Genomic DNA, 23,212 nt, shown 5'->3' with positions numbered 1-23,212 from the left:
TGCCGTGCCTCAGTGTCTCCCTGCCGTGTCTCAGTGTCTCCCTGCCGTGTCTCCATGTCTCAGTGTCTCCCCGCCGTGTCTCCATCTCTCGCCATCTCCCCGCAGTGTCTCCGTGTCTCAGTGTCTCCCTGCCGTGTCTCAGTGTCTCCCTGCCGTGCCTCAATGTCTCCCTGCCGTGTCTCAGTGTCTCCCTGCCGTGTCTCCGTGTCTCAGTGTCTCCCCGCCGTGTCTCCATCTCTCGCCATCTCCCCGCAGTGTCTCCGTGTCTCAGTGTCTCCCTGCCGTGTCTCAGTGTCTCCCTGCCGTGTCTCAGTGTCTCCCTGCCGTGCCTCAGTGTCTCCCTGCCGTGTCTCAGTGTCTCCCTGCCGTGTCTCCGTGTCTCAGTGTCTCCCCGCCGTGTCTCCATCTCTCGCCATCTCCCCGCAGTGTCTCCGTGTCTCAGTGTCTCCCTGCCGTGTCTCAGTGTCTCCCTGCCGTGCCTCAGTGTCTCCCTGCCGTGCCTCAGTGTCTCCCTGCCGTGCCTCACTGTGTCTCCCTGCCGTGTCTCAGTGTCTCCCTGCCGTGTCTCAGTGTCTCCCTGCCGTGCCTCAGTGTCTCCCTGCCGTGTCTCAGTGTCTCCCTGCCGTGTCTCCATGTCTCAGTGTCTCCCCGCCGTGTCTCCATCTCTCGCCATCTCCCCGCAGTGTCTCCGTGTCTCAGTGTCTCCCTGCCGTGTCTCAGTGTCTCCCTGCCGTGTCTCAGTGTCTCCCTGCCGTGCCTCAGTGTCTCCCTGCCGTGTCTCAGTGTCTCCCTGCCGTGCCTCAATGTCTCCCTGCCGTGTCTCAGTGTCTCCCTGCCGTGTCTCCGTGTCTCAGTGTCTCCCCGCCGTGTCTCCATCTCTCGCCATCTCCCCGCAGTGTCTCCGTGTCTCAGTGTCTCCCTGCCGTGTCTCAGTGTCTCCCTGCCGTGCCTCAGTGTCTCCCTGCCGTGCCTCAGTGTCTCCCTGCCGTGCCTCAATGTCTCCCTGCCGTGTCTCAGTGTCTCCCTGCCGTGTCTCAGTGTCTCCCTGCCGTGTCTCAGTGTCTCCCCCGCCGTGTCTCAGTGTCTCCCTGCCGTGCCTCAGTGTCTCCCTGCCGTGCCTCACTGTGTCTCCCTGCCGTGTCTCAGTGTCTCCCTGCCGTGTCTCAGTGTCTCCCTGCCGTGCCTCAGTGTCTCCCTGCCGTGTCTCAGTGTCTCCCTGCCGTGTCTCCATGTCTCAGTGTCTCCCCGCCGTGTCTCCATCTCTCGCCATCTCCCCGCAGTGTCTCCGTGTCTCAGTGTCTCCCTGCCGTGCCTCAGTGTCTCCCTGCCGTGTCTCAGTGTCTCCCTGCCGTGTCTCCATGTCTCAGTGTCTCCCCGCCGTGTCTCCATCTCTCGCCATCTCCCCGCAGTGTCTCCGTGTCTCAGTGTCTCCCTGCCGTGTCTCAGTGTCTCCCTGCCGTGCCTCAGTGTCTCCCTGCCGTGTCTCCGTGTCTCAGTGTCTCCCCGCCGTGTCTCCATCTCTCGCCATCTCCCCGCAGTGTCTCCGTGTCTCAGTGTCTCCCTGCCGTGCCTCAGTGTCTCCCTGCCGTGCCTCAATGTCTCCCTGCCGTGTCTCAGTGTCTCCCTGCCGTGTTTCCGTGTCTCAGTGTCTCCCCGCCGTGTCTCCATCTCTCGCCATCTCCCCGCAGTGTCTCCGTGTCTCAGTGTCTCCCTGCCGTGCCTCAGTGTCTCCCTGCCATGCCTCAATGTCTCCCTGCCGTGTCTCAGTGTCTCCCTGCCGTGTCTCAGTGTCTCCCCCGCCGTGTCTCAGTGTCTCCCTGCCGTGCCTCAGTGTCTCCCTGCCGTGTCTCAGTGTCTCCCTGCCGTGTCTCAGTGTCTCCCTGCCGTGCCTCAGTGTCTCCCTGCCGTGTCTCAGTGTCTCCCTGCCATGCCTCACTGTGTCTCAGTGTCTCCCTGCCGTGCTTCAGTGTCTCCCTGCCGTGTCTCAGTGTCTCCCTGCCGTGCCTCAGTGTCTCCCTGCCGTGCCTCAGTGTCTCCCTGCCGTGTCTCAATGTCTCCCTGCCGTGTCTCAGTGTCTCCCTGCCGTGCCTCACTGTGTCTCCCTGCCGTGCCTCAGTGTCTCCCTGCCGTGTCTCAGTGTCTCCCTGCCGTGTCTCAGTGTCTCCCTGCCGTGCCTCACTGTGTCTCCCTGCCGTGTCTCAGTGTCTCCCTGCCGTGCCTCACTGTGTCTCCCTGCCGTGTCTCAATGTCTCCCTGCCGTGCCTCAATGTCTCCCTGCCGTGCCTCAGTGTCTCCCCGCCGTGTCTCCGCGCCTCAATGTGTTTCCCCCGCCGTGTCTCTCCGCCGTGTCTCTGCGCCTCAATGTGTCTCCCCCGCCGTGCCTCAGTGTCTCTCCGCCGCGCCTCACTGTGTCTCCCCCGCCGTGTCTCAGTGTCTCCCCCGCCGTGTCTCAGTGTCTCCCCGCCGTGTCTCAGTGTCTCTCCGCCATGTCTCAGTGTCTCCCCGCCGTGTCTCAGTGTCTCCCCCGCAGTGTCTCCGCGCCTCAATGTGTCTCCCCCGCCGTGTCTCTCCGCCGTGTCTCCGCGCCTCACTGTGTCTCCCCCGCCGTGTCTCTCTGCCGTGTCTCTCCGCGCCTCACCGTGTCTCCCCCGCCGTGTCTCTCCCTGCGCCAGGCCGCACCGCGACGAGCCGAGCTCCCGCCGGGACCCCCGGCGCTCGCGCGACCAGGACCGTCGCGACCGCGCGGCCGAGGGCTCCGCCGCGGCCCTCCCCGGCGCCGCCGCCGCGGCCCCCGGCGGCGGTGCCGGCGGTGCCGCCGGCGCCGCCGCCGCCGCCGCCGGGGGCCGCCCGTCCCGCGGCGGCCCCCCGGGCGCCGGGGCCTCGTCGCCCCCCCGCGGCTACCGCCGGGGGGGCTCGCCGGGCCGGCGCCCTCGCTCCCCGCCGCCGGCCCCCCGCCGGCGTTCCGCCGAGCGGCCGCCGCCGGGCCGCGAGCGGCCCCGCCGCAGCCGCTCCCGCGACCGCGGCAACGGCGGGGGCGGCGGCGGCGGCGGCGTTTACCGGAGGGGCTCGTCGCCAGGCCGCGCGTCGCGGTACCACAGCCGCTACCACCGCGGGGGCCGACGGTCGGCGTCGCGGGAGCGGGAGGACCGCTTCAAGGGCTCGCTGTCCGAGGGGATGAAGGCGGCGCAGCACGAGTCGTCGGACGGCGAGCAGTGAGTCGCGTGGGGGGGGGGGTGGTGGTGGGTGGGTGGTGGGTGGGTGGTGGGTAGAGAGGTGGGTAGAGAGGTGGGTAGAGAGGTGGGTAGAGAGGTGGGTAGGTGGTGGGTAGGTGGTGGGTAGGTGGTGGGTAGAGAGGTGGGTAGAGAGGTGGGTAGAGAGGTGGGTAGATGGTGGGTAGAGAGGTGGGTAGGTGGTGGGTAGGTGGTGGGTAGGTGGTGGGTAGATGGTGGGTAGGTGGTGGGTAGATGATGAGTAGAGAGGTGGGTAGATGGTGGGTAGAGAGGTGGGTAGAGAGGTGGGTAGAGAGGTGGGTAGAGAGGTGGGTAGATGGTGGGTAGGTGGTGGGTAGAGAGGTGGGTAGATGGTGGGTAGATGGTGGGTAGGTGGTGGGTAGGTGGTGGGTAGATGGTGGGTAGAGAGGTGGGTAGGTGGTGGGTAGAGAGGTGGGTAGAGAGGTGGGTAGATGGTGGGTAGGTGGTGGGTAGAGAGGTGGGTGGAGAGGTGGGTAGGTGGTGGGTAGAGAGGTGGGTAGGTGGTGGGTAGATGGTGGGTAGAGAAGTGGGTAGGTGGTGGGTAGAGAGGTGGGTAGATGGTGGGTAGAGAGGTGGGTAGAGAGGTGGGTAGAGAGGTGGGTAAAGAGGTGGGTAGGTGGTGGGTAGAGAGGTGGGTAGAGAGGTGGGTAGAGAGATGGGTAGATGGTGGGTAGATGGTGGGTAGATGGTGGGTAGATGGTGGGTAGAGAGGTGGGTAGATGGTGGGTAGAGAGGTGGGTAGAGAGGTGGGTAGGTGGTGGGTAGGTGGTGGGTAGGTGGTGGGTAGATGGTAGGTAGAGAGGTGGGTAGGTGGTGGGTAGGTGGTGGGTAGAGAGGTGGGTAGAGAGGTGGGTAGAGAGGTGGGTAGGTGGTGGGTAGAGAGGTGGGTAGAGAGGTGAGCAGAGTGGTGAGCGGAGAGGTGAGCAGAGTGGTGAGGCAGAGTGGTGAGCGGAGAGGTGAACGGAGAGGTGAGCGGAGAGGTGAGCAAAGAGGTGAGCGGAGAGGTGAGCGGAGAGGTGAGCAGTGAGGTGAGGCAGAGTGGTGAGGCAGAGTGGTGAGGCAGAGTGGTGAGGCAGAGTGGTGAGGCAGAGTGGTGAGGCAGAGTGGTGAGGCAGAGTGGTGAGGCAGAGTGGTGAGGCAGAGTGGTGAGGCAGAGTGGTGAGGCAGAGTGGTGAGGCAGAGTGGTGAGGCAGAGTGGTGAGGCAGAGTGGTGAGGCAGAGTGGTGAGGCAGAGTGGTGAGGCAGAGTGGTGAGGCAGAGTGGTGAGGCAGAGTGGTGAGGCAGAGTGGTGAGGCAGAGTGGTGAGGCAGAGTGGTGAGGCAGAGAGGTGAGCAGTGAGCAACAGACCAGGTAGCTTCCACACAGCGTTACGCAACCGATGAAAAGATATTGCCGCTCGACTGATTCGGAGTGAGACCTCTGCTGTTAAACTGGAACCAGTCATAAGCACACTGCCCAGGTATGGGAAACTCTCCACTCGCTCCACAACTGCCCCATCACCGATTGGGAGTTGTGGGGGTGTAGTGTCCTATGGTACAAAATACCCAGGCAGGTGCTTAGTTTTAGTGGGGCTGATGGTAAGGCCCCATCTCTTAGTGGCACGCTCCAGTCTCAGCAGCAGCGTCTTCAACTCCTCCTCTGAATGAGCAGCTATTACCAAATCATCAGCATACATAACGTGGTTGAGCAATAGGGAGCCATCCCTTGACCGCACCCGGGCATCGATCAGCCTCCCATTATATCTGTACCATATGGAGATTCCCCCGGTACAGCTATTGGAGGCTTCACGAACTACGTGGTCAAAATAGATGTTAAATAATGTGGGAGCCAGAGGACATCCCTGTCGCACCCCAAGGTGTACAGGGAATGGCTCTGACTCCCGGCCACGTAGTTTTACCCGGGCCCGCTCACCATCATGAAGGTCCTTAATGATCGTGAGCAGAGGGTCAGGTACTCCAAAAGCACGAAGAACAACCCAGAGCCCAGGCCTACTGATGGTATCATAGGCCTTGACCAGGTCAATAAAGCAGAGATGTAGGTTTTTTTGGAATTCCCTACACCTCTGCTGTAGCAGACGGACAGAAAATATGGCATCTGTGCAGGACCGCCCTTTCCTGAAACCGTATTGGGGCTCCGCAAGCCTCTCCTCAGCATGCCTGGCAAGGCGATGCTGAATAATCCTTGCCAGGACATTTCCCGGCACACTGAGGAGTGAAATGCCCCTGTAGTTGTTACAGTCTGTGCGGTCCCCCTTCTTAAAAAGGGGGATCACCAGGGCATCCTTCCAATCCTGCGGAACCCGTCCCGTGGTCCAGACTGTTGTTATGCTGTCATATAGAGCAGTCTGTGCAGAAATGCCACCCTCCCTCAGCATTTCGCTTGGGAGATCATTTCTGCCCGCTGCCTTTCCTGGTCTCAGACTCCAGATCGCCTTTAGTACTTCCTCAACAGATGACACCTCAGCCAGCCACTCACAGGGGGTGACTTCCAATATTTGAGGCACCGCAGCCTCAGCAGGGTCATCCTCACTTTGTGCCACGATGTTTTCCTGGCTGAGGGATTTTCCCTCCTCTAGGACCTCACAGAAATGCTCAACAAATCTGCAAACCTGTTCCTGGGGGTCGGAGATTGGATCACCGTTTTTTCCCCTAATGATGGTAATAGGTGTGGCGCTGCAGGTTACTTTTTTGATGGAGTTAAATAGAGATTTGTGATCACGGGCCACTGAGGCAGACACCATCTCCTCAGCAACCCGCGACCACCACCCATCCTTGCAGCGCCTCACGGCTCTCCGAATCTCCGAGCGAAGGCTGCGGTAAGCCTCCTCATTCTCTGACGTGGGATTCTGTAGCCGATGACAGTGGGCCTGTCGCTTTTTCTCAACCATCCTGAACACCTCCTCTGTCAGCCAGGGTCTCTGGGGAGGTCTGGACCGCGTACCCAAATCAGCCATTGCAGCTGCATGAGTCACAGTCCTAAACCTCGCCCATTTACCCTCGACATCAGGAGGAGTCGTGGACGATGCCAATCCCAGCTGCAAGCGATGATGAAATTCCCGCTTGCAACTTTCATCAGATAACTGAGACCAGGCCACTTTAGGTTGGAATGGGGTCCTGGGTGTACACCCACCACCAGAGTAGAGGAATGGCAGGCGCATCTTACAGATGACTAGTCCATGGTCAGAGATCCTGGTGTCAAGGACATGGGCTCGCATCCGCTGGTCCGTCACTATGTAGTCCAGCAGATGTTCTTGCTTGGACCCGGCATGCATTTATGATGTTGTGTGGATGCACCGATGCCGGAACAGCGTGTTGGTAATTACAAGCCCATGGGCTGCACAAAAATCTAGCAGCCTCCTACCGTTGTTATTGAGCTGATCTGGCCCATGCCCTCCAATCACTCCAGACCAGGTGCCAGCATCATGACCAACTCGGGCATTGAAGTCACCCAACATGATGACTCTATCCCGAGGGGCCACTTTAGCCAGCACCTGTAACAGGAGGTCATAGAAGGCATCTGACTCATCGGCTTTGCCTGCATCCCTCCACGGATGTTCATCTTCGGTGGGGGCATAAGTAACCACGACCACCATTCCTCGCCTCCGGTTGATGGGAAGGCGAGCCCAAAGTAGCCTGGGGCTTACTGCTTCCCACACCTCACCGCCACGCTCCCACGCCCCCTTCATTCTTTTGTTCAAAAGAAGAGCCACACCCTGTTGTTTGGCAGTCTGCTGCCCCGAGTAGAGGACTGTCCACCCCTCATGGTGGCAGGAGCCAGAACCGGTCCACCGGACCTCCTGAATGCCACATAGATCCAGGCGGTACCGGTCCAGCTCCCAACAGAGGAGTGGCAGCCTCTCCTCCGCAGTGAGCGTTCGAACATTCCACGTGGCCACCCGTAGTGGTTTTTCGTTGTTTCTGGAGGAGCCCCGAGGGTAGATATTCAATCTCCTGGCTTCGCCAATTGGGGTTTGGCCAGGAGACGTCATAGACGCCTGGCCCCCCGGGGCCTCCGTCCAAGCTTATTAGTTATATATTTCAGTCGTAGTTTAGTGGTAATTAATTGAAGGTGGAGGGGTTACCAGCCCCTCGCACTCGTCCAGAGCCCCCGTTTAGCCCCTGTGGTAGACACAGATGCCATGAGGGGAGGAGCCAATCGAAATTGGACCTCCCCCCACAGCACTGTCCATGACAGAGTTGCCCGTCCGGCACGGCGAGGAGGTAGGGGGTTGTTTTACACACACACACGTGTTCCTCACACACACGTGTACCTCACACACACGTGCACACACACACACGTGCACACACACACGTGCCAACACACGTGTACACACACACACGTGTACACACACTCACATGTACACACACTCACATGTACACACACGCACGTGTACGCACGCAGTCTGTGCACACACACGTGTACACACACACACTCACGTGTACACACACGTACACACACGCACACACACGCACATGTACACACTCACGTGTACACTCACGCACGTGAGTAGATGCACGCACGTGTTTAGACACACGCACGCACGTGTACACACGCACGTGTGTAGACACGCACGCACATGTACACACACACGCACGTGTACACGCACACACGCACGTTTATAGACGCACGCACGTGTGTAGACACGCACGCACGTGTGTAGACACACGCACGCACGTGTGTACACACACACACGTGTACACACACGCATTTGTACACACGCACGTGTACACACACGCACGTGTACACACACACACGCACGTGTACACACACGCACGTGTACACACGCACACGTGTACACACACACGCACGTGTACACACACACGCACGTGTACACACACACTCACGTGTACACACACGCACGTGTACACACACACACACGCACGTGTACACACACACACGCACGTGTACACACACACACGCACGTGTACACACACGCACGTGTGTCAGCTCGACTCTTGTGTCACCCCCCACCCCGCTGACTCCACCCACCCCCACCTCGCTGACTCCACCCACCCCCACCTCGCTGACTCCACCCCCCCCACCCCGCTGACTCCACACCCCCCACCCCCACCTCGCTGACTCCACCCACCCCCACCTCGCTGACTCCACCCACCCCCACCTCGCTGACTCCACACCCCCCACCCCCACCTCGCTGACTCCACCCCCTCACCTCGCTGACTCCACCCCCCCACCCAGCTTGGAGGACTTTGACCCCGAGGAGGAGGACGAGGATGTCGTCATCGAGCAGCGACGTCAGCAGAGGATGGCCATCGTGCAGGTGAGACGCCACCCTTGGCTCCTCCCCCTCCTACTCACCACCACTCCTCACCACTCTTACTCAACACTCTTACTACTCACCACTCTTACTACTCACCACTCTTACTCACCACTCTTACTCAACACTCTTACTACTCACCACTCTTACTACTCACCACTCTTACTCACTACTCTTACTACTCACCACTCCTCAACACTCTTACTACTCACCACTCTTACTACTCACCACTCTTACTACTCACCACTCTTACTACTCAACACTCTTACTACTCAACACTCTTACTACTCAACACTCTTACTACTCAACACTCTTACTACTCACCACTCTTACTACTCACCACTCTTACTACTCACCACTCTTACTCACTACTCTTACTACTCACCACTCCTCAACACTCTTACTACTCAACACTCTTACTACTCAACACTCTTACTACTCAACACTCTTACTACTCAACACTCTTACTACTCAACACTCTTACTACTCACCACTCTTACTCAACACTCTTACTACTCACCACTCCTCAACACTCTTACTACTCACCACTCTTACTACTCACCACTCTTACTACTCACCACTCTTACTCAGCACTCTTACTACTCACCACTCTTACTCACCACTCTTACTCAACACTCTTACTACTCACCACTCTTACTACTCACCACTCTTACTACTCACCACTCTTACTCAATACTCTTACTACTCACCACTCTTACTACTCACCACTCTTACTACTCACCACTCTTACTACTCACCACTCTTACTACTCACCACTCTTACTCAACACTCTTACTACTCAACACTCTTACTCACCACTCTTACTCCTCACCACTCTTACTCAACACTCTTACTACTCACCACTCTTGCTACTCACCACTCTTACTACTCACCACTCTTACTACTCACCACTCTTACTACTCACCACTCTTACTCACCACTCTTACTCAACACTCTTACTACTCACCACTCCTCAACACTCTTACTACTCACCACTCTTACTACTCACCACTCTTACTACTCACCACTCTTACTACTCAACACTCTTACTACTCACCACTCTTACTCACCACTCTTACTACTCACCACTCTTACTCACCACTCTTACTCAACACTCTTACTACTCACCACTCTTACTCACCACTCTTACTCAACACTCTTACTACTCACCACTCCTCAACACTCTTACTACTCACCACTCTTACTACTCACCACTCTTACTCACCACTCTTACTCAACACTCTTACTACTCACCACTCCTCAACACTCTTACTACTCACCACTCTTACTACTCACCACTCTTACTCAACACTCTTACTCAACACTCTTACTCAACACTCTTACTACTCACCACTCTTACTACTCACCACTCCTCACCACTCTTACTCACCACTCTTACTACTCACCACTCTTACTACTCACCACTCTTACTACTCACCACTCTTACTACTCACCACTCTTACCACTCTTACTACTCACCACTCTTACTCAACACTCTTACTACTCACCACTCTTACTACTCAACACTCTTACTACTCACCACTCTTACTACTCAACACTCTTACTACTCACCACTCTTACTACTCACCACTCTTACTACTCAACACTCTTACTACTCACCACTCTTACTACTCAACACTCTTACTACTCTTACTACTCACCACTCTTACTACTCAACACTCTTACTACTCACCACTCTTACTACTCAACACTCTTACTACTCACCACTCTTACTACTCACTCTTACTCAACACTCTTACTACTCAACACTCTTACTACTCACCACTCTTACTACTCACCACTCTTACTACTCACCACTCTTACTACTCACCACTCTTACTACTCACCACTCTTACTACTCACCACTCTTACTACTCAACACTCTTACTACTCACCACTCTTACTACTCACCACTCTTACTCACCACTCTTACTACTCACCACTCTTACTACTCACCACTCTTACTACTCACCACTCTTACTCAACACTCTTACTACTCACCACTCTTACTACTCACCACTCTTACTACTCAACACTCTTACTACTCACCACTCTTACTACTCACCACTCTTACTACTCACCACTCTTACTACTCAACACTCTTACTACTCAACACTCTTACTACTCAACACTCTTACTACTCACCACTCTTACTACTCACCAATCTTACTACTCACCACTCTTACTACTCACCACTCTTACTCAACACTCTTACTACTCACCACTCTTACTCAACACTCTTACTACTCAACACTCTTACTTACCACTCTTACTCAACACTCTTACTACTCACCACTCTTACTACTCACTACTCTTACTACTCACCACTCTTACTACTCAACACTCTTACTACTCACCACTCTTACTACTCACCACTCTTACTCACCACTCTTACTACTCACCACTCTTACTCACCACTCTTACTACTCACCACTCTTACTACTCACCACTCTTACTCAACACTCTTACTACTCACCACTCTTACTACTCAACACTCTTACTACTCACCACTCTTACTACTCACCACTCTTACTCAACACTCTTACTACTCACCACTCTTACTCAATACTCTTACTACTCACCACTCTTACTACTCACCACTCTTACTCAACACTCTTACTACTCACCACTCTTACTCAACACTCTTACTACTCACCACTCTTACTCACCACTCTTACTACTCACCACTCTTACTACTCAACACTCTTACTACTCACCACTCTTACTACTCACCACTCTTACTACTCAACACTCTTACTACTCACCACTCTTACTCAACACTCTTACTACTCACCACTCTTACTACTCAACACTCTTACTACTCACCACTCTTACTCAATACTCTTACTACTCACCACTCTTACTACTCAACACTCTTACTACTCACCACTCTTACTACTCACCACTCTTACTCAACACTCTTACTACTCAACACTCTTACTCACCACTCTTACTCCTCACCACTCTTACTCAACACTCTTACTACTCACCACTCTTGCTACTCACCACTCTTACTACTCACCACTCTTACTACTCACCACTCTTACTACTCACCACTCTTACTCAACACTCTTACTACTCACCACTCTTACTCACCACTCTTACTCAATACTCTTACTACTCACCACTCTTACTACTCACCACTCTTACTACTCACCACTCTTACTACTCACCACTCTTACTCACCACTCTTACTCAACACTCTTACTACTCACCACTCTTACTACTCACCACTCTTACTACTCACCACTCTTACTACTCACCACTCTTACTACTCACCACTCTTACTACTCACCACTCTTACTACTCACCACTCTTACTACTCACCACTCTTACTACTCACCACTCTTACTACTCAACACTCTTACTACTCAACACTCTTACTACTCACCACTCTTACTCAACACTCTTACTACTCACCACTCTTACTACTCAACACTCTTACTCACCACTCTTACTACTCACCACTCTTACTACTCACCACTCTTACTCACCACTCTTACTCAACACTCTTACTACTCACCACTCTTACTACTCAACACTCTTACTACTCAACACTCTTACTACTCACCACTCTTACTACTCAACACTCTTACTACTCAACACTCTTACTACTCACCACTCTTACTACTCAACACTCTTACTACTCAACACTCTTACTACTCACCACTCTTATTCACCACTCTTACTCACCACTCTTACTCAACACTCTTACTACTCACCACTCTTACCACTCTTACTCAACACTCTTACTACTCAACACTCTTACTACTCAACACTCTTACTACTCAACACTCTTACTACTCTTACTCAACACTCTTACTACTCACCACTCTTACTACTCACCACTCTTACTCACCACTCTTACTCACCACTCTTACTCAACACTCTTACTACTCACCACTCTTACTACTCAACACTCTTACTACTCAACACTCTTACTACTCAACACTCTTACTACTCAACACTCTTACTACTCAACACTCTTACTACTCAACACTCTTACTATTCAACACTCTTACTACTCAACACTCTTACTACTCAACACTCTTACTACTCAACACTCTTACTACTCACCACTCTTACTACTCAACACTCTTACTACTCACCACTCTTACTACTCAACACTCTTACTACTCAACACTCTTACTACTCAACACTCTTACTCACCACTCTTACTACTCTTACTCAACACTCTTACTCACCACTCAACACTCCTACTCACCACTCTTACTCACCACTCAACACTCACCACTCTTACTCACTGCTCTTACTCACCACTACTCAACACTCTTACTCACCACTCAACACTCTTACTCACTACTCACCACTCTTACTCACTACTCACCACTCTTACTCACCACTCTTACTCAACACTCTTACCACTCACCATTCCGCTCTCTCTCTCACCCTGAAACCCATAGACTCACCACACAGAGACCCACAGACTCACCACACAGAGATCCATAGACTCACCACACAGAGACCCATAGACTCACCACACAGAGACCCATAGACTCACCACACAGAGACCCATAGACTCACCACACAGAGACCCATAGACTCACCACACACAGACCCACAGACTCACCACACAGAGACCCACAGACTCACCCTGAGACCCACACTTTGTTGTCTTTCCCCCACAAATGCGATCAGCACGGTTGGCTACGTACGGTGGCGCGATCGAAGTTCAACGTTCACACACACACACGTACACACACACACGTACAACAACAACAACCGCCATTCGCCACTAAGTGGCGGTGACGTCACCACGACGCTTGTGCCACACGTACACACACACGCACGTACACACACACGCGTACACACACACACACGTACACACACACACGTACACACACACACGTACACACAAACACACGTACACACACACGCACACACACACGTACACACACACACGTACACACACACGTACACACACACACACACGTACACACACACACACGTACACACACACACACACGTACATACCCACCGTTGTCGCCCTCTCCCCCGCCCCATGCGTGGCGCGTGCCGAACCCCCGCAGAAGTACGACTGCAGTGCGGCCGTGTCTCAGGAGTCGGGGCGCTCCACCCCGCGCTCCACCCCGCGCTCGTCCCCCCGCTCGTCCCCGCCGCGGTCGCCCTCCCCCGAGGAGGAGCTGTGCGAGCGCGCCGCCGCCGACGTCCAGGAGTACCGGCTGCACAACGCGGACACTTTCGAGGAGGCCATCACCGCCAAGCTGCGCCAGATTGCCTGGGACGAGGGCACCAGCAACGGCGGTGAGCGAGGCGCGGCCCTGGGGCGGTGGATTGGGGGAGGCCGGGGCGGGGGAGTGTGTGAGGGTGGTGGTGTGGTGTGGTGTGTGGCGAGGCCTGGGGGGTGCGATGTGGTGGTGAGGCATGGCTGGTGGTGTGTGGTGTGACATGGCGGGGGGTGTGGTGTTGATGAAGCATGGGTGCGATGTGGTGGTGAGGCATGGCTGGTGGTGTGTGGTGTGACATGGCGGGGGGTGTGGTGTGACATGGCTGTGGTGTGATGTGACATGGGGGGGTGTGGCGAGGCCTGGGGGGTGCGATGTGGTGGTGAGGCATGGCGGTGGTGTGTGGTGTGACATGGCGGGGGTGTGGTGTGACATGGGGGGGGGTGTGATGTGTGGTGGAGCATGGCGGTGGTGTGATGTGACATGGCAGGGGTGTGATTTGACATGGCTGTGGTGTGATGTGACATGGCGGTGGTGTGATGTGTGGTGAAGCATGGCTGTGGTGTGATGTGACATGGCTGTGGTGTGATGTTACATGGCGGTGGTGTGATGTGTGGTGAAGCATGGCTGTGGTGTGATGTGACATGGCTGTGGTGTGATGTGACATGGCGGTGGTGTGATGTGTGGTGAAGCATGGCTGTGGTGTGATGTGACATGGCGGTGGTGTGATGTGTGGTGAAGCATGGCTGTGGTGTGATGTGACATGGCGGTGGTGTGATGTGACATGGCTGTGGTGTGATGTGACATGGCGGTGGTGTGATGTGACATGGCGGGGGGTGTGGTGTTGATGAAGCATGGCGGTAGTGTGATGTGACATGGCTGTGGTGTGATGTGACATGGCTGTGGTTTGATGTGACATGGTTGTGGTGTGATGTGTGGTGAAGCATGGCTGTGGTGTGATGTGACATGGTTGTGGTGTGATGTGACATGGCTGTGGTGTGATGTGTGGTGAAGCATGGCTGTGGTGTGATGTGACATGGCTGTGGTGTGATGTGTGGTGTGACATGGCTGTGGTGTGATGTGACATGGCTGTGGTGTGATGTGTGGTGTGGCATGGCGGGGGGTGTGGTGTGACATGGCTGTGGTGTGATGTGACATGGCTGTGGTGTGATGTGACATGGTTGTGGTGTGATGTGTGGTGAAGCATGGCTGTGGTGTGATGTGACATGGCGGTGGTTTTGATGAAGCATGGCGGTGGTGTGATGTGACATGGGGGGGGTGTGGTGTTGAAGCATGATGGAGGTGTGGTGAGGCCTAGTGGAGGCGTGGTGAGGCCTGGGTGTGAGTGTGGTGAGGCGTGGTGGGAGGTGTGGTGAGACCTGGGTGTGAGTGTGGTGAGGCCTAGGTGTGAGTGTGGTGAGGCCTAGGTGTGAGTGTGGTGAGGCCTGGGTGTGAGTGTGCTGAGGCCTAGTGGAGGCGTGGTGAGGCCTGGGTGTGAGTGTGGTGAAGCATTAGGGAGGCGTGGTGAGGCATGGGGGTGGGATGATGAGGCCTGGGTGAAGTGTGGTGAGGCGAGGGGGAGGTGTGGTGAGGCCTGGGTGTGAGTGTGGTGAGGCCTAGTGGAGGTGTGGTGAGGCCTGGGTGTAAGTGTGGTGAGGCCTAGTGGAGGCGTGGTGAGGCCTAGTGGAGGCGTGGTGAGGCCTAGTGGAGGCGTGGTGAGGCCTGGGTGTGAGTGTGCTGAGGCCTAGTGGAGGCATGGTGAGGCGTGGGTGTGAGTGTGGTGAGGCCTGGTGGAGGCGTGGTGAGGCCTGGGTGTGAGTGTGGTGAGGCGTGGTGGGAGGTGTGGTGAGATCTAGTGGAGGCGTGGTGAGGCGTGGGTGTGAGTGTGGTGAGGCCTGGGTGTGAGTGTGGTGAGGCCTGGTGGAGGCGTGGTGAGGCCTGGGTGTAAGTGTGGTGAGGCGAGGGTGGGTGGTGTGGTGAAGTTTTAATCATCAAGAGACCACCTCCCCGGGCACCTGACGCACGCTTTACTCTGTACGTGCCTCACACCTTTATAATGGGCACCCCCAGTGGCAGCTGCCCCTGTGCAGCGCAGTGTGGATCGGCAAGCGGGCCTGCAAGTGGGGCATTCGTCTGCCAGTAGTGGGGTGATGATTACAATGTTGTCTAGCCTAGGGGCACCCCCAGTGGCAGCTGGCCCCTGTGCAGCGCAGTGTGGATCGGCAAGCGGGCCTGCAAGTGGGGCATTAGTCTGCCAGTAGTGGGGTGATGATTACAATGTTGCCTAGCCTAGGGCACCCCCAGTGGCAGCTGGCCCCTGTGCAGCGCAGTGTGGATCGGCAAGCGGGCCTGCAAGTGGGGCATTCGTTTTGCCAGCAGGGGAAGGTGATGACGGTTGCCGCGATGTATTTTTTTTTGGTTTTCCCCCCTTTCTACATTTTTGCCAAATTTGTACCCATGGCGGCGAATTTGGATGGGGTGACGCCGGCACGCCACCGATGGCCCGACCCTTGCGGGTGACGTCACGTCCGCGGCGAGTGGAGCGGCCAGCCGGCACGTACCCCGCTGAGCTACATGGCGCAGCGAAGCCTTGGATTGCGAGCTATCGCAGACGGTGGCTCAAGGAAGTTGCTTATCACCATCACGTGGACGTTGATATCAGCCAAATGCTCAAAAACGAAAGTGTCGTCCCGACAGTTTTGTTCCTTCACCTGAAGAAGGGCCACTTGTGTTTGTGTTGTTTCATTGTTTTATTCTCATTCTACGTGGTGGCGGTGGCGGTGGTGGTGGTGGTGACTTTACCGAAAGAACCAAAGAAGATGAACCCTTGCAGTCACGAAAGCTTCACAAGTCGAAATTTAAGCCCGCTCAGCCGCGCTGCTTTTTCTCAGAAGCGACCCGACCCCGCCATCGGCGATGGCGTGGCGAAGTGGCCGTGGAGGCTCACAGCTGCCAAACTCCGTCCTGACGTTGCGTCGGTTCTAGATTCTGGTGAGGGAAAAACCGGAGGGATCCGGAGGAAAAATCCCACGCGGCCGCGGGGAGACCATGTGAGCTCCGAATTATACAGCAGGCGCGAGGGAGGGTCCAGTTTGGAACCCACCGTGCTCACTCCCGTGCGAGGCAGTGAGCATCTCGTCCCGGCCGCACCCCAATGCGGTAATAACCAGGGCTGCCCGCCGGATTAGAACCGGGAACTTCTGCAATGAACGGCAAACGCGCTTACGGCCCGGACATGCCCCACATGGCTAGGATTAGTAGCTGTGGTGGTTGTGGTTGTTGTAGTGTTTGTGGCGGTGGTTGTTGTTGTGGTGGTGGTTGTTGTTGTGGTGGTGGTGGTTGTTGTTGTGGTTGTTGTAGTATTTGTGGTGCTTGTTGTGGTGGTGGTGGTTGTTGTTGTTGTTGTGGTGGTGGTTGTTGTTGTGGTTGTTGTAGTATTTGTGGTGGTTGTTGTTGTTGTGGTGGTGGTTGTTGTGGTTGTTGTTGTGGTTGTTGTTGTGGTGGTGGTTGTTGTTGTGGTTGTTGTAGTATTTGTGGTGGTTGTTGTTGTTGTGGTGGTGGTTGTGGTTGTTGTTGTGGTGGTGGTTGTTGTTGTGGTTGTTGTAGTATTTGTGGTGGTTGTTGTGGTGGTGGTGGTTGTTGTGGTTGTTGTTGTGCTGGTTGTTGTTGTGGTTGTTGTAGTATTTGTGGTGGTTGTTGTGGTGGTTGTTGTTGTGGTGGTGGTGGTTGTTGTTGTGGTTGTTGTAGTATTTGTGGTGGTTGTTGTGGTGGTGGTTGTTGTGGTTGTTGTTGTGGTGGTGATGGTGGTTGTTGTTGTGGTTGTTGTAGTATTTGTGGTGGTTGTTGTTGTTGTGGTGGTGGTTGTTGTGGTTGTTGACCCATGTGGTCTATCCCCTCCTCCACATGTCCGCCCTCTCTCCAGCCGTAGTAACCAAGCGTCCGTCCGTGCCGGACATGTTTGTGGAGTCTGACGACATGTTCGCCGAGCACTTTGACGTGAGCCACACACGCACACTCACTCTCAACGCACACACACTCACTCTCAACACACACACACACACACTCTCAACGCACACACACACTCACTCTCAACGCACACACACACTCACTCTCAACGTACACACACACTCACTCTCAACACACACACACTCACACTCACTCTCAACGCACACACACACACACTCTCAACGCACACACACACTCACTCTCAACGCACACACACACTCACTCTCAACGCACACACACACTCACTCTCAACGCACACACACACTCACTCTCAACGCACACACACACTCACTCTCAACGCACACACACACTCACTCTCAACGCACACACACACTCATTCTCAACACACACTCACTCTCAACGCACACACACACTCACTCTCAACGCACACACACACACACTCTCAACGCACACACACACTCACTCTCAACACACACACACACACACACTCTCAACGGACACACACACTCACTCTCAACGCACACACACACTCACTCTCAACGCACACACACACTCACTCTCAACACACACACACTCTCAACGCACACACACACACTCACTCTCAACGCACACACACACTCACTCTCAACGCACACACACACCCACTCTCAACGCACACATGCACACTCACTCTCAACGCACACACACACACACTCACTCTCAACACACACACACACTCACTCTCAACACACACACACACTCACTCTCAACGCACACACACACTCACTCTCAACGCACACACACACACACACACTCACGCTCAACGCACACACACACACACACTCACTCTCAATGCACACTCACTCTCAACGCACACACACACACACTCACTCTCAACACACACTCACTCTCAACGCACACACACACTCACTCTCAACGCACACACACACACACTCTCAACACACACTCACTCTCAACGCACACACACACACTCACTCTCAACGCACACACACACACTCACTCTGAACGCACACACACACTCACTCTCAACGCACACACACACTCTCAACGCACACACACACTCACTCTCAATACACACTCACTCTCAACGCACACACACACACACTCACTCTCAACGCACACACACACTCACTCTCAACGCACACACACACTCACTCTCAACGCACACACACACTCACTCTGAACGCACACACACACTCACTCTCAACGCACACACACACACTCACTCTCAACACACACACACACACTCACTCTCAACACACACACACACTCACTCTCAACGCACACACACACACACTCTCAACACACGCACACTCACTCTCAACGCACACACACACTCACTCTCAACGCACACACACACTCACTCTCAATGCACACACACACACTCTCAACGCACACACACACTCTCAATGCACACACACTCTCAACGCACACACACATTCACTCTCAACACACACACTCACTCTCAACGCACACACACACTCACTCTCAACGCACACACACTCTCACTCTCAACGCACACACACACTCACTCTCAACGCACACACACACTCACTCTCAACACACACACACTCTCAACGCACACACACACACTCACTCTCAACGCACACACACACTCACTCTCAACGCACACACACACTCACTCTCAACACACACACACTCTCAACGCACACACACACACTCACTCTCAACGCACACACACACACTCACTCTCAACGCACACACACACCCACTCTCAACGCACACATGCACACTCACTCTCAACGCACACACACACCCACTCTCAACGCACACATGCACACTCACTCTCAACGCACACACACACACACTCACTCTCAACGCACACACACACTCACTCTCAACGCACACACACACACACACTCACGCTCAACGCACACACACACACACACTCACTCTCAATGCACACTCACTCTCAACGCACACACACACACACTCACTCTCAACACACACTCACTCTCAACGCACACACACACTCACTCTCAACGCACACACACACACACTCTCAACACACACTCACTCTCAACGCACACACACACACTCACTCTCAACGCACACACACACACTCACTCTGAACGCACACACACACTCACTCTCAACGCACACACACACTCTCAACGCACACACACACTCACTCTCAATACACACTCACTCTCAACGCACACACACACACACACACTCACTCTCAACGCACACACACACTCACTCTCAACGCACACACACACTCACTCTCAACGCACACACACACTCACTCTGAACGCACACACACACTCACTCTCAACGCACACACACACACTCACTCTCAACACACACACACACACTCACTCTCAACACACACACACACTCACTCTCAACGCACACACACACACACTCTCAACGCACACACACACTCACTCTCAACACACACACTCACTCTCAACACACACACTCACTCTCAACGCACACACACACTCACTCTCAATGCACACACACACACTCTCAACGCACACACACACTCTCAATGCACACACACTCTCAACGCACACACACATTCACTCTCAACACACACACTCACTCTCAACGCACACACACACTCACTCTCAACGCACACACACACTCACTCTCAACGCACACACACACTCACTCTGAACGCACACACACACTCACTCTCAACGCACACACACACACTCACTCTCAACACACACACACTCACTCACTCTCAACGCACACACACACACTCACTCTCAACACACACACACGCTCTCAACGCACACACACACACTCACTCTCAACGCACACACACACTCACTCTCAACGCACACACACACTCACTCTCAACGCACACACACACACTCTCAACGCACACACACACTCTCAATGCACACACACTCTCAACGCACACACACATTCACTCTCAACACACACACTCACTCTCAACGCACACACACACTCACTCTCAACGCACACACACACTCACTCTCAACGCACACACACTCTCAACGCACACACACACACTCACTGTTAACGCACACACACACTCTCAACGCACACACACACACTCACTCTCAACGCACACACACACTCACTCTCAACGCACACACACCCTCAACGCACACACACACACACCCTCAACGCACACACACTCTCAACGCACACACACACACTCTCAACGCACACACACACACTCTCAACGCACACACACACTCACTCTCAACGCACACACACACTCACTCTCAACACACACACTCACTCTCAACGCACACACACACACACTCTCAACGCACACACACACACACTCTCAACGCACACACACACACTCTCAACGCACACACACACTCACTCTCAACGCACACACACACTCACTCAACGCACACACACACACACTCTCAACGCACACACACACATTCACTCTCAACGCACACACACACTCACTCTCAACGCACACACACTCACTCTCAACGCACACACACACACACACACTCTCAACACACACACACACTCTCAACGCACACACACACTCACTCTCAACACACACACTCACTCTCAACACACACACACACACACACTCTCAACGCACACACACTCACTCTCAACGTACACACACACTCACTCTCAACGCACACACACACACTCTCAACGCACACACACACACACTCTCAACGCACACACACACACACTCACTCTCAACGCACACACACACACACTCTCAACGCACACACACACACACTCTCAACGCACACAGTCGCACACGACAACAACCGCCATTCGCCACTAAGTGGAGGATACATCGCCACAGTGCTTGTGCCAGGCTAGGTGCACGTTAAGGCCACTTGAAACGTCGAACTCCTCCTGGCAGCAGCTCACGGGACAGACCCAGGTGCCATTGGTTAACTGACCGAGATGACTGGCAGATGTACCACCAGTGCTCCCCACTGCCAACCTTCTGCGTTTTGGCTGCCCAGCCTCGCTCCTCCGCCCTCCGTTGTTGCTGGAGGGCGACTGCCTCCAATTAGCCCAGTAGCGTCCTTGACGAGCCTCCTCCGCAGAGGCCGATCTTAAGACACCGCCGGTACCGTCCACCGGCGCGTCCACTCAGCTCCACGTCCTCCTCCTGTACCGCGTCACTCCCGTCTCTTCTCTAGCCCGTGCCGCGCCCGCTTAGCCCCCTCCGTGTGTGTTGCCGCGTGTCGCCGTCTCAGAGCCCCAAGCTGAAGGCCGCGAGCCTCGGACGCGACTTCAAGGAGAACCCGAACCTCCGTGACAACTGGACCGACTCGGAGGGCTACTACCGTGAGTGTCGCGCTGCCACCCACGAGGCGTCCGGCGCGGCAGTCGCGCTGCGTGCGAGCGTGCGTGCGAGCGTACGAGCGAGTGAGTGAGTGCGAGCGTACGAGCGAGTGAGTGAGTGCGAGCGTACGAGCGAGTGAGTGAGTGCGAGCGTACGAGCGAGTGAGTGAGTGCGAGCGTACGAGCGAGTGAGTGAGTGCGAGCGTACGAGCGAGTGAGTGAGTGCGAGCGTACGAGCGAGTGAGTGAGTGCGAGCGTACGAGTGAGTGAGAGCGTGTGAGTGAGTGAGTGAGAGCGTGTGAGTGAGTGAGTGAGTGCGAGCGTACGAGCGAGTGAGAGCGAGTGAGTGCGAGCGTGTACGGGGAAGCGGTCAGCGCACCGAGCTACGAACCCGGCGCCGGCGACGGTTTTCTGAACCGGTCCTGGGCCTCCCGCTAGGTCGGCTCGGCCTCAAACGAGTACCCGGTGCGTTGTGTGAACGTCGCCACACTTGTGCGGGGGGCGGTGGTGGGAAGAGAAAGACGGACGGGCGTGGTGCTGTCCACCCCCTCCACCCCCTCGTGCACCTTGTCAGCCATCGCAGGTGCTCGCTTAACAGCGCTTGCCCCCAACATGGCTGTGCGGTGGAACTTTGTTTGTGGCGTGATGTTATAACTCCCTTGCCTGGTGTGTTCAGGAGGTCGTGGGTTAACGATCCCGGATTTTTCACGTGCCTCTCTCTCTCTCTCCCTCTCCCTCCCCGCGGTCGCGTGGATTTTTCTCCGGGTCTTTCGCCCGCCACATTTGCTTCTTGGGCGTCTGGCCGCCGACACAATTCCGCGCGATGACAAGCCGCTCGTGTTTGTGCTGTCGTCTGCGGAGGCTCCCAGAAAAAAGGAGCCGGGATAGCTCGGCGTGGGCCTCACCTGGTCAAATGAAACGATGGTTTTCGAAGTCTTTTTCTTCGGCTGTTCTCTTCAGGCGTGAACATTGGCGAGGTGCTGGACAAGCGCTACAACGTGTACGGCTACACGGGCCAGGGCGTGTTCAGCAACGTGGTGCGGGCGCGCGACATCGCTCGCGCCAGCCAGGACGTCGCCATCAAGATCATCCGCAACAACGAGCTCATGTAAGAGCCCCCTGGGATGCAGCACTCGGAGGATACAGCACCAGCGATAGAGAACTGTCGCCTGTGACACAGCACCAGCGATAGAGAACTGTCGCCTGTGACACAGCACCAGCGATAGAGA

At 55.1% G+C, this 23,212-nt stretch overlaps 1 protein-coding gene across 1 annotated transcript in view; it reads left to right on the top strand.

The window, feature by feature from the left end:
• LOC116957054 (uncharacterized) overlaps positions 1–23,212 on the top strand; it is a 53,307-nt gene that overhangs the window by 14,181 nt on the left and 15,914 nt on the right. The window contains exons 6-12 of the mRNA XM_076058253.1: positions 2,673–2,793; positions 2,839–3,212; positions 8,448–8,529; positions 13,578–13,812; positions 17,656–17,729; positions 21,896–21,986; positions 22,944–23,091. Of these exons, the coding sequence (XP_075914368.1) occupies positions 2,673–2,793; positions 2,839–3,212; positions 8,448–8,529; positions 13,578–13,812; positions 17,656–17,729; positions 21,896–21,986; positions 22,944–23,091 (1,125 nt within the window). The remainder of the gene's footprint in view (positions 1–2,672; positions 2,794–2,838; positions 3,213–8,447; positions 8,530–13,577; positions 13,813–17,655; positions 17,730–21,895; positions 21,987–22,943; positions 23,092–23,212) is intronic.

The sequence above is a fragment of the Petromyzon marinus genome (genome assembly GCF_048934315.1).
Source record: "Petromyzon marinus isolate PM22_M1 ecotype Great Lakes invasive population chromosome 69 unlocalized genomic scaffold, UKy_Petmar_22M1.pri1.0 chr69_unloc.2, whole genome shotgun sequence".
Taxonomy (NCBI): domain Eukaryota; kingdom Metazoa; phylum Chordata; class Hyperoartia; order Petromyzontiformes; family Petromyzontidae; genus Petromyzon; species Petromyzon marinus.
This window is presented reverse-complemented; position numbering and strand designations above follow the sequence as displayed.